This window comes from Pongo abelii, chromosome 19 (assembly GCF_028885655.2).
Source record: "Pongo abelii isolate AG06213 chromosome 19, NHGRI_mPonAbe1-v2.0_pri, whole genome shotgun sequence".
Taxonomy (NCBI): Eukaryota; Metazoa; Chordata; class Mammalia; order Primates; family Hominidae; genus Pongo; species Pongo abelii.
This window is the reverse complement of record NC_072004.2, coordinates 79,023,292-79,036,069: the sequence shown is the minus strand read 5'-3', so window position 1 is coordinate 79,036,069 and position 12,778 is coordinate 79,023,292. Positions and strand designations below refer to the sequence as shown.

The following is a 12,778-nucleotide window of genomic DNA, read 5'->3' as shown; positions in this document are numbered from 1 at the left end:
ATTGCAGAACTATGAGAGAACAATCTGACCTCTTCCTATGCGGAAGGCACAGGAAGCATTTGAGGAAAGATGAAATGGAAAAGCATCGTTACCTCTTTGTCATGGGCGATCAGTTGGGTCTTCACGTGGCCAGACACAAGATTCACTCGCCCTAACACCTGCCCTGTCTCCAGCCCCCAGATGGTGCACGTCGTATCAATGCTTGAGGTACCTGCAAACAACCAGTGCAAGTCAGGGCTAACGGGACCAAGGTTCTCAGGCAAGCTTCCCTCCTGTGTCTACTCATCTGCTCAGCCCAGGGAGCAGCATACCATAAAGACTACAGAAAACAAGGTGGGGGCTACCGGCAGAGCCACACAGAAGTCAGGTCTTCACTCCTCACCACAGGACCTTAGATTCTAACTGGAGAGACAAGATCTACACACACGGAAAGCTCACCCACACAAAGGAATTAATAAATAACCACATTCCACGCCTAGCCTACTTCCCACTGAGCCTTGTTCTAGGATGATGTATGGCCCAGTGTGACATCTGAGAAAATGTATTTTGGCTTCTTCCAGCTGAAATACGTACTCCCTAACTCCCTTACCTAAAAGATAAGGATCCACTTCATTCCAGTCAAAGGAGGTCAGGGGAGCACAGAAATCAGAGTTCTTATTATTGTTTAGCAAACACTCCAGCCTGGTCTCTGTTTCACCAACCTGAAGGAACAAGAATTTTTTAAAAAATCAGCCAGTCTTATCCTCATAAAAAGCCTTTTAAAAAATCCCTGTTTAGAAAATATCTTAGCAAACATAAGACATGAGGGGAAAACATTTTTATCAAAAACAGTAATAAACCCAGGACTCCCTGAATGCTACTTTTTCCCATACTTTCTCCTCTGCCCAGCTTTGTTTTCTACATTTTCATCCCTGCACCTTCCTAGAGGAGAGGTCTTCTCACTTTGCCCAGCCTGGAACCTCTGCACAGGTGTACTAAGGCCACGCCCATGCTACAGAGGACGCTGCTGCTGATGAGCTCAGCTGAGGGTGGAGGGAAGCCTCCAAGATCCACTCACACACTTTATCAGAATCAATGGCCTGGTATTTCATTTAGTTTACTCAAAAATACCTTGGCTACAAACAGAATATGAGTTCCCAAGTATTCCCACCTCCACTGAAGGCTATCATCGTCACCTTGGGTTGACTGAGCTGACTGCAGCCAGCAGCCAGACCTCATGGAATCTTGACTTGATATACTAGAAAATCTGCTGAGCCAAACGAGGCCAGTCCATTTAAGCTTCACTTGCTTCTCCCGTGCTGCAATGACACTTGCTGCCTCTGACCCGTCTGTTCTGTGACTTCTCACTGCTAACAGCTGAGGCTGAGAAAGCCCACTTGTCTGGCTGCTAATAAAGCATCTGCTTACCCTCCACACACGGAGATAGTCGCCACTTGTTGCCAGTAGGTCTGGATAGACGCCTTTTGTGTCAGGGATCCACATGAGCTTTGTGGTGGGGTACGGGTGGTCAAAGGTGTTTCTGCAAATAAACTCTGAACTCTCCTCATCTAAACCAACAAGCTGAACCTGTAACATACCAAAGTTGAGCCACATAAGCATTTGTGAGCAGTACAGCAAATACGTTAGATCCCTGGTCAGTGACAGAGGTTTTTTTTGCTTTTTGTTTGTTTGTTTGTTTTTTGTTTTAAAGACAAGATCTTGCTCTGTTGCCCAGGCTGGAGTGCAATGGTGCGACCACAGCTCAATGCAGCCTCCACCTCCTGGACTCAAGTGATCCTTCCACCTCAGCCTCTTAAGTAGCTGGGGTTAGAGGCATGCACCACCAGACACAGCTAATTTTGTTCATTTTTTGTAGAGACAAGGCCTCATATGTTGCCCAGGCTGGCCTTGAACTCCTGGGCTCAATTGATCCTCCCACCTCAGCCTCCCAAAGTGCTGGGATTACAGACATGAGTCACCATGCCTGACCAGTAACAGAAGTCTTGACACGGTACTACACTAAACTGCAGAATCAAAAACGATTGTCATGAGAGGGCATCTAATCCAACCATCCTCTGGCAGACAAGGACACCCAGACTCAAAGGGGTGGTTACACTCAACACTGCAAAGCCAGTAGGAGACAGAGACAAGATTTGATTACAGGTTTTCTGACTCAAGTCTGCATTCTTGACTCCAACTACATAAGTGCACTATCTGCCAGGCCAGGCACACCTTCCCCCGAAACCCCTGAGGTATTTGAAAATGACCAGGGGTGGTCTTGGCTGCCACAATGACTGAAGTGCTTAGGACATTTGGTGCTCAGGGGCCAGGAATATGAAACACCCTTTGCAATTTCATTAAACAAACTAATGCTCACTTAAAAATCCAATAGTGCACAACCCTCACCAACCCCAAACTCAACACTGGCTCATTATGTTTACACATAAAGGTATGTCAAATGACCGTTTGAGAGCCCAAACCACTGCGACTTGCAAAAAAAGTGGGCGCCATTGATGAGAAAGTCCCACCTAGCTCTGATCACTTTTTCTTAGAGTCAATTTTAGCCCACCATTAACTTCCAATCTTTGCTGTCAAACTCAATCTGGCTCAGTGGGACACTAACTGTACATTTGCTTATGAACTTCCAACTGGAAGATGGAATGGTGGGGATATTTGGTAAAGATCCACAATAAGGGCAAAAGCACTAACCAGACAACACAAAATAGAATTCCTTCTACTCATCTTTCTGACCTCAGTCTCAGACACCAGTATCTTCCAGACATTTTTCCCCCCAAAGTTAGGTATAGTTGCATACAATAAAACCCACTCAAGTGTACAGTTAAATGAGTTTTGGCAAATGTACAGTTGTATAACCCCCACAGTAAGAAATAAAACATTTCCATTAACCCAGAAAGTTCTCCCAGGCTCCTCTGCAGTCAACCCCTCATACCTACCCCAAGTAGCCACTGATCTATGGTTTTGTCTCTCCATAATACCATATAAATAGAATCAGATGGTCTTGAGTCTTTGTGTCTGGCTACTTTCACTCAGTACACTGCTCTTGAGATTCATCCATGTTCTTGTGTGTATCAGTAGTTGCTTTTCTACTGCTGAATAATATTGCATTATGTGCAATGTGGCACTATAATTTTGGGTTTTTGAGACAGGGTCTCACTCTGTTGCACTGGTTCCAGTGCAGTGGTGCAATCATGGTTCACTGCAGGCTCAACCTCCTGGGCTTAAGCAATCCTCCAGCTTCAGCCTCCCGAGCAGCTGGGACCACAGGCATGTGCCACCACACCCAGCTAATTTCTAAATTTTTTGTAGAGATGGGGTCTCCTTATGTTGCCCAGGCTGGTCTTGAACTTCTGGGCTCAAGCGATCCTCCCGGCTTGGCCTCCCAAAGTGCTGGGATTGCAGGCGTAAGCCACCGCGTCCAGAAAATTTATGTCCTAGTTAAGAAATCTTTGCCTAATCCCAGATCCCAAATATTTTTCCCTATGTTTCCTTCTAAAAGTTTTCTAGTTTTAGGCTTCATATTTAGGTCTCTGAGTCATTTCAAGTTAAAGTTTTATATGGTACAAGATATGAATCAAGGTTTGCTTTTTGTTGTTGTTGTTTTTCTTTTTGAGATGGAGTTTCCGCTCTTGTCACCCAGGCTGGAGTGCAATGGCACAATCTTGGCTTATGGCAACCTCCATCTCCTGGGTTCAAGCCATTCTCCTACCTCTCTGCCTCCTAAAAGCTGGGACTACAGGCATGTGCCACTACGCCCGGCTAATTTTTTAATATTTTTAGTAGAGAAGGGTCTTCACCATTTTGGCCAGTCTAGTCTCGAACTCTTGACCTCAGGTGATCCACCCGCCTCGGCCTCCCAAAGTGCTAGCATTACAGGCGTGAGCTACCGCTCCCGAACAAGGTTTGCTTTTTTACATATGAATGTCTGACTGTTCCAGCATCATTGGTTGAGAATTCTTTCTCCTTTGAATTACCTTGACCCCTTTACTGAAAATCAGTTGACCATGTATTTGTTCATCTATTTCTGGACTCTATTCTGTTCCATTATCTATTTGCCTATCTGTTTGCTAGTAGGCAAACTGTCTTGATTATAGTAGCTTTCTAGTAAGTTCTAAAATCAGACAGTGAGTTCTCCAACTTTGTTCTTCTGTTTCAAAATTGTTTTCCTATTCTCTACTTTTGCTTTTCCATGTACATTTTACAATCAGCTTGTCGAATTTTACAAAAAGCCTGCTGAGATTCTGATTGGGATTGTGTTGAATCTATCGAGCAGTTTGGGGAGAACTGACATCTTACAATATTAAGTCTTCCAACCCATAAACATAGCACATTTCTCCATTAATTTAGGCCTTTTTTAAGTTCTTTCTTTTTTTTTGAGACAGAGTCTCGCTCTAGCACCCAAGCTGGAGTGCAGTGGCACGATCTTGGCTCACTGCAACCTCTGCCTCCCAGGTTCAAGCGATTCTCATGCCTCAGCTGGGACTACAGGTGCGCACCACCACACTCAGGCAATTTTTGTATTTTTAGTAGAGATGGGGTTTTGCCATGTCATCTAGGCTGGTCGCTAACTCCTGGCCTCAAGTGATCTGCCTGTCTCGCCCTCCCAGGGTGCTGGGATTACTACAGGCATGAACCACCGCGCCCGGCTGCCTTCTTTAATTTCTTTCAGCAATATTTTAAAGTTTTCAGTGTACTTCTTATGATTCTTTCATTAATTTTATTTATTTCTTTTTCTGAGACTGAGTCTCGCTCTGTCGCCTCAGCTGGAGTGTAGAGGCATGATCTCCGCTTACTGAAACCTCCGTCTCCCAGGTTCAAGCTATTCTCCTGCCTCAGCCTCCCATGTTGCTGGAATTACAGCATGCGCGACCACGCCTGGCTAATTTTTATTTTTATTTTTATTTTTTAGTAGAGACAGGGTTTCACCATGTTGGCCAGGCTGGTCTCAAACTCCTGACCTCAAGTGATCTGCCCATCTCAGCCTGACAGAATTCTAGGATTATTGGCATGAGCTACTGCGCCTGGCCCATTAACTTGATTTCTACATAAGTTTTATGTTATTATAAATGAAATTGTGTTTTATTTAATTTATTATTTTTAAGACAGGATCTTGCTTGTCACCCAGGGTGGAGTGTAGTGGCTCGATCACAGCTCACTACAGCCTTGACCTCCCAGGCTCAAGTGATCCTCCCACCTCAGCCTCCCAAGTAGCTGGGACTACAGGTACTAGCCACCGTACCCAGCTAATTTTTGTATTTTTTGTAGAGACAGGGTTTTGTCATGTTGCCCAGGCTGGTCTTGAACTCCTGGGCTCAAGTGATCCACCCACTTTGGACTCCCAGTATGCTGGGCTTACACATATGAGCCACTGTGCTTGACCATGAAAATGTTTTAAATTCCATTTCCAATTGTTCATTGGTATTGTATATAGAAATACAACTGATTTTTGTACATTAATCTTGGCTTCTATAACTTTGCTACATTAGTTGTTAGTTTTAGTAGCTTTTTTGTAGATTCCTAAGGATTTTTCTATGTGTATTCATAGATCTTGTCATCCATGTTTAACTCTTAAAAATCCATATGACTAAGTCTAAATATTCATTTTATGGAGCACCCACAGACTTTCAACAATCATATAATTGTTAGGGGAGATAATGTATAAAGATGTAAAAGGAGACAAAACCCAGTGCCCTAAAACACTTAAGATAGCAATGCAAGTAATGTCACAAGGTAATACATGATTGGCTTATTTATGACACAGATAATAATCTATAACAATTGAGAGGAAACAGCAATAATTCAAATGGGGCACCTGAGGAAAAGAGGAGTTAGCATCTGAGCAGAGTCTTCAAAGGAGAATAGGAAGGATCTGGGTAGGCAAATAGGAAAGGGAAGGGCATCCCAGGTAGGTAGAACAGAAGGGTCACACATACAAAGGTGGCAAACTAAATGACCCATTTGATAGCAGCAAGCAGGCCTGTTTGAGAGCGCCACATGGGAGTGCAGCAGAGATGCGGCTGGGAAGGTGTGCTGAGGGTAGGCTGGAAGGCACCAAAAGCAACCATGGCCTTCCCCCGATGAAGGTGTCTGAGAAGACAGTGGTATGATTACAAGGCCTCTGAGGACCACACATCTGGTAGTGCTGGGCAGGACAGACTGGATCAAGGAGGTGGCTGGAGGCAGGGAGCCCAGAGGGGAACAGGGGAAAAATTAAGGGACAGTGATAATGGCAAGGGATAACCAGGAATGGCTGTAAGAGGGACTGTGACCAAATGAACAGTTTTTACATGGAACTAAAAAGTTGACATTCTGACCTTTGCAGATTTTTTTTTTTTTTTTTTTTTTTGAGACGGATTTTCACTCTTGTCACCCAGGCTGGAGTGCAATGGCGTGATCTTGGTTCACTGCTACCTCAGCCTCTCAGGTTTAAGCGACTCTCCTGCCTCAGCCTCCCAAGTAGCTGGGATTACAGGCAGATGCCACTGTACCCAGCTAATTTTTTTGTGTGTTTTTCGTAGAGATGGGGTTTCACCATGTCGGTCAGGCTGCTCTCAAGCTCCTGATCTCAGGTGATCCACCCGCCTTGGCCTCCCAAAGTGCTGAGATTAGAGGCATAAGCCACCACGCCCAGCCAGAAAATATTACATAAAGAAGGAAGATTCTAGATGAAACGTGGAATTTTTGGTATCAGCCTTTGTAGAGGAGAAACGGGAAAAAAACCCAGATGAGAGTGCTTGCTTCAGCAGCACACACACTCAAATCGGAACTATACAAAGGTTAGCATGGCCCCTGCACAAGGATGACACGGAAATTTGTAAAGTGTTCTGTATTTTCACAAAGGATAAATGCTTGAGGCAATGGATACCCAATTTTCCAAGTTGTGATTATTATGTTTTGCATGCCTATACCAAAATAGATACACCTATTATGTACCCACACAACAACAACAACAACAAAAACATGAAAGGCTAAATTCTCAGGCTCATTGGGCAGAATAAAGAATAAACCTCTGAGGCTGGGTGTGGTGGCTCACACCTGTAGTCTCAGCACTTTGGGAGGCCAAGGTGGGTAGATTGCTTGAGCCCAGGAGTTCGAGACCAGTCTGGGCAACATGGTGAAACCTCATCTCTACAAAAAATACAAAAATTAGCTGGGTGTGGTAGCGCATGCCTGTAGTCCCAGATAATTGGGAAGCTGAGGTGGGAGGATGGTTTGAGCCTAGGAGGTAGAGGTTGCAGTGAGCTGAGATCACGCCACCACACTGCAGCCTGGGCAACAGAGCGAGGCCTTGTCTCAAAAAAACAAAGAAAAAAGAAAGAATAAGTCTCTGATGTAGATTGTGAGCCAGCTATTTCATTTATATATTCATTCAAGAAGTATTTAGTGAACAGCTCTTAGGAGTCAGGCACTGTTTTAAGTGCTGTGGATACACCAGGGAGCACGAAACCCCAAATCCCTCTCTAACTTTCCAGATAACACTGTGAAGTTCAACTGTAAGAGAAAATGTCTTTCAAGTCATCAGAGATTTCCTCCCAAGCTTCAAATATCCGATCTTGTGAGCATTTGACACTTGGGATCCTCTTAGCCTAACAAGACTTTCTACCACCCAGCCCTAACTTACCTTATATTCCACCTTCATTTATCTAGTCACTGTTTCCCATCCCTTTCCTTACACTTCCCTCTATACCTGTAAAATCCTCATGCTTCCTTTCCACTGACCCAAATCCTGCCCAATGTTAATACAGCACAGTGGAATTGGGCTTCTAGGGCTCCCCACTTAACCACCTGCTAGCTGTAAGACTTTGGACATGTTACTTAACTCTGCTCATCTTGTTCCCCAATCTGTAAAGTGAGGATATTCACAGTACCTGCCTCGAGTTGTATGTAACAGCTCTACGTAGAACTGTCTTACTCAATATATGAGCTTTGAATATTATGACATCTTGCCTCCTTCATAAGGCATTCACAGTCTTCCTGGTCCAGTGCTCTTTCTTTCAGTGCTTATCTCTACCATCTGTTTGGTGACTAATCCCATAGTGCCTCATGAAAGCACTGACATTACTGTCTTATGCTATTTCACTTAGTAAATGCCTTAAATATAGGCCTGTGTCTTACTTCTGCTTGTACTGCCTACAGCAATGGTTTTCCAACTTAGCTATCAGACTTGCCTGAAGAGGTTTACATTCCTAGGCCTCCAACTCCAGCCTAAGATTCTGATTCAGTAAGCATCAAGTGAGGCCCAGGACTCTCTATTCTTAGGAATTCATCACCCCTGGTGATGTGATTTCAGCAAAGTTTGACAATCTCTGAACAATAGTACCTAACCTAGGAGAGAAGTCAGAAAATAGCTGAGATTCAATCTTTCCTTGACCTTCTCAATGCTTTCTGAAGAGGTAATGACTTGAATTTTTAATTTGAATTCAAGAAAAAAGCCATCCTCATTGTTCAGAAAAGGCTCATGAAATTCAAGTCCTGATGTTATTTTTAAAAATGATTTTCCCCAATTAGAAAATTAAAACGTTTTCATTATAAAAAATACTGCCCCCCCACACACAAAAATTAAAATTAAAATCCCACCACATAAAGATAACCATTAATTTTCTCTTTTCCCCTGGTTCGTTATAGTTTTCAAGTATTTTTAAGCATTAGAGAAGTAATTTATACTAACTTTAAATAATTAAGGTACTAAGTATAGAGAATTAAAAGTGCAAGTCCCTCTTTCAATGCCACCCTATCCCTCTATACCAGTAATTGCCATTTGGTTTGATATAACTACTTCCAGATCTTGCCTACAGGTTTACAGACACAAATTTTCTTTACATAAACATAATTATACTATTCTGCAACTTGCTTCCTTTACACAATATATCAATTTTCTTTTTTCTCTTTTTCTTTTTTTTTTTTTTTTTTTTTTTGAGACAGAGACTCACTTTGTCGCCCAGACTGCAATGCAGTGGTGCGATCTTGGCTCACTGCAACCTCCACTTCCTGGGTTCAAGTGATTCTCTTGCCTCAGCCTCCCGAGTAGCTGGGATTACAGGCACCCGCCATCGCACCTGGCTAATTTTTGTATTTTTAGTAGAGACAGGGCTTCACCATGTTGGCCAGGTTGGTCTTGAACTTCTGACGTCAAGTGATCTACCAGCCTCGGCCTCCCGAAGTGCTGGGATTACAGGCGTGAGCCACCGTGCCTGGCCATCTTTTCTCTTTCCAAAAATTTAAAAAATGTTTTCCAATCATATCCTGCATGACAATTTTCTTTTTCATTCTGGTGCCAATACAAATAAATCTGTCTAATTCTCACAACTGTATAGCATTCCACGACATAGCCAAATTACAATGTATTTAATCCCACAAGACAGACTTCCCATTTTCCCTATGAAAAACAATGTCTCGATGAATATCCTAATCATGTTTTTCTGCACTAGTAAGTTATTTCTGTAGAGCAGAGCACTACTTTCTGAACTGCCTTGCAGTTTACACTCTTACCACCTAACTATGCAAACGCCTGTTTCCCTACACCCTCCCTCACAAGGGAAGAGGAGGCTTCCCTATCAAGGATATATATGAGAGGACCAGTATCCAGGAGGCAAAGAATATAATAAACATTTTTCCTATCTTTTTTTTTTCTTTTTTTTTTTGAGATGGAGTCTCATTGTTGCCCAGGCTGGAGTGCAGTGGCGCAATCTCAGCTCACTGCAACCTCCGCTTCCCAGGTTCAAGTGATTCTTGTGCCTCAGCCTCCCGAGTAGCTGGGATTACAGGTGCATACCACCACGCCTGGCTAATTTTTCCATATTTTGTAGAGACAGGGTTTTGCCACGCTGCCCAGCTGGTCTCGAACTCCCGAGCTCAAGCAATCTGCCTGCATTGGCCTCCCAAAGTGCTGGGATTAGAGGTGTGAGCCATCACGCCTTGCCTTTCCTATCATTTCTGTCAGCTATTGGGCTGATGTGACCAACATCCCTGTAATGAATCACCCTCCCCACCAATGTTTAACCCACTGCAGTACATACACCTGACATAGCTGATGCTTCCCAGTTTCTCTTACCAAAGTACTTGGAAAAAGACATCTAGACTGGGCGTGGTGGCTCACGCCTGTAATCCCAGCACTTTGGGAGGTTGAGGCAGGCAGCTTACCTGAGGTCAGGAGTTCAAGACCAGCCTGTCCAACATGGCGAAAGCCCATCTCTACAAAAAAATACAAAGATTAGCCAAGCGTGGTGGTGCACACCTGTAATCCCAGCTTCTCAGGAGGCTGAGGCAGGAGAATCGCTTGAACCCGGGAGGCAGAGTTTGCAGTGAGCCGAGATTGTACTACTGCACCCCAGCCTGAGCAACAGAGTAAGAATCCATCTCAAAACAAAAACAAAAACAAAAACATATCTAGACTATTTAAAAATAAAAAGGTACATCTGTTACTCAGAGGTCAGATAGTATTGGCTCCTAAATATCTGACCAAGATTTGAGACACCTTAGAATTAAAAAAAACAAAAACAAAAAACCACCAAAGTGGTATATATGAAGCCATGACTGTGGATGGTGCTGCTATGTGAGAGTGCACGGCCTGGAGATCAGGCCTGGTGGTATTGTTGGAATTTGCAGGGCAGCTTAAAAACTATGCCTGCTTGGTCCCCACTCTCTGAAGGTTCTGATTTACTAGGTCTGGGCATGAGCTTTTTTTTTTTTTTTCCTTAAAGTAAAGCTCCACAGGTTATTCTAACACACCCTATATAGAAAGAGAACTGGGAGGTTAAAGCCAAAAATGGGGACACCCTAGAGGTACCTAGGCCAAGACCCCACTCTCTGAGCGTTCCACACCTATAAGATGACCCTGTTTTCTCCTAGATCAGTGCTTCTCAACCATGGACCACGGCTCTATGTTAGAATCCTCTGGGAACTTAAACGTATCCTAACAAATTAGGTTTAGCAACATCCCAGACCAGTGAAACCAGAATTTCTGGTAATGGGACACAGGCTTTGGCATCTATTAAAGCTCCCAGTGACATCAAATAATAGCCAAGGTTGAGAATTAATGTGCTAGATTGACACAGGTGTTTGAACTGGTTGGACTTCTGAGCTAACCGATTCACTCCTAAGCATTTGGAATTAAGACCCAAAATCTATCTAGTTTTAGCCTGGAAGGGGAAAAGCAGGAAACGGTCACAGACGCAGCGTGCATGGAGCTGCAGGGAAAGCCGGCATACATAGCAAGTGAGAACGACAAGCATGCAAGAAAAGAGGCAGAAAAGAGACATGTAATGTGAGGTGGGGCAGGGTGTGAGACAACAGCTTTCCACTGGCGGGGTCCAGTCCCATGAGAGGCCTGAGGCTCATTCTTGCCTTCGGATTCTCCAACTCCCTTGAATGAAAACCTCCCTTTCCTTCAACTACCTTGAGTGGGTTTCTGTTTCTTGCGAGCAACGAACGTTAAATCAAGCCAAGAAAATAACAAAAACAGAGACGGTTTCTGTTATGACAGAGATCAACTAAGCTAGCTTTCACGTATTTCAGTGTAAAATTTAAAGCACCTGAGTTTAATGTTGGGTTGGTGCAAAGGTAATTGTGTTCTTTTGCCATCGTAAGTGATGGCCAAAACTGCAATTACCTTTGCACTAACCTAATATAACTGATAACCAAACGAAAGACTAAGAACTTTCTACATACAGTACCCCGAAGAAAATGCAAAGCTTCTCTGGAATACCTTAGGGCATGCCCAATTCTACCATGTATCTTTCTACATCCAAAATCAGACCTGGGCATGGTGGCTCACTCTCATAATTCCAGCACTTTGGGAGGCTGAAGCGGGTGGATCACTTGAGGTCAGGAGTTCGAGGCCAGCCTGGCTCTACTAAAAATACAAAAATTAGCTGGGTGAGGTGGTGCATGCCTGTAGTCCCAGCTACTTGGGAGGCTGAGGCAGGAGAATCACTTGAACCCAGGAGGTAGAGGTTATGGTGAGCTGAGATCACGCCACTGCATTCCAGCCTGGGCGACAGAGAGAGACTCTATCTCAAAAAACAAAAACAATAACAAAACAAAATCAGGGTAAAGTTTCAGGGTACATACTATATTTAAGAAGGATGCCAGGCTGGGTGCGGTGGCTCATGACTATAATCCCAACACCTTGGGACGCCAAGGCCAGAGGATTGCTTGAGCCCAGGAGGAATCTGAGACCAGCCTGGGCAACATGACAAAATCCCATCTCTATAAGAGGTAAAAAAAAAAATTAGCCAGGTGTGGTTGCACGGGCTTGTAGTCCCAGTTACTCAGGAGGCTGAGGTGGGAGGACCACCTGAACCCAGAAAGTCAAAGCTGTAGTGAGCTGTGATTGTGCCACCGTACTCCAGCCTGGGCAACAAAGTGAGACCCTGTCTTGGGGGGGAAAAAAAAAGAAGGACGCCAAATAAAATCTCATGTAGTGTTACAAAACAATGTAAGCTTTGCCTACAACTAGAGTTTAGCATGTTGTGTACTTTATAATATTTCTGACCAGAAATTCATCTCTTTCCAAAATTGATTGTGTTTTCTTCAACATTTCAAGATTGTACTACGTACAATAGACAGTCCTGGCCCACCTGAATGTTCTAATCACACAGCCTAGTTTCTCTTTCCAAAGACTACATTGTGTTTGCACAAGTGTGTGTTTTAGCCTCAGCCAAGCTGACACTGGCTCTTCTGTTCCAAGTTGCCAACGAAATATTGAGAGGAATTACAATTGGCTCTCATGTTGTTCAATTTTTTTTTGTTCAGATATTCATTTAAATTTAATGATGAAAGA

At 43.7% G+C, this 12,778-nt stretch overlaps 1 protein-coding gene and 1 non-coding gene across 3 annotated transcripts in view; one reads left to right on the top strand and one right to left on the bottom strand.

The window, feature by feature from the left end:
* Positions 1–12,778, bottom strand: part of DCAF7 (DDB1 and CUL4 associated factor 7) — a 45,114-nt gene that overhangs the window by 14,233 nt on the left and 18,103 nt on the right. For both annotated transcript variants that reach the window (XR_008515673.2, XM_002827694.6), the window contains exons 2-4: positions 1,408–1,566; positions 590–701; positions 93–211 (exon numbers count right to left, since the gene is read on the bottom strand). Coding sequence is in view for 1 of the 2 variants with exons in the window: in XM_002827694.6 (XP_002827740.1) it covers positions 93–211; positions 590–701; positions 1,408–1,566 (390 nt within the window). In the remaining variant the exon portion in view is untranslated. The remainder of the gene's footprint in view (positions 1–92; positions 212–589; positions 702–1,407; positions 1,567–12,778) is intronic.
* Positions 6,728–6,831, top strand: LOC112129740 (U6 spliceosomal RNA). Its single transcript, XR_002912099.1, has one exon. It is a non-coding gene; the product is annotated as a U6 spliceosomal RNA (small nuclear RNA).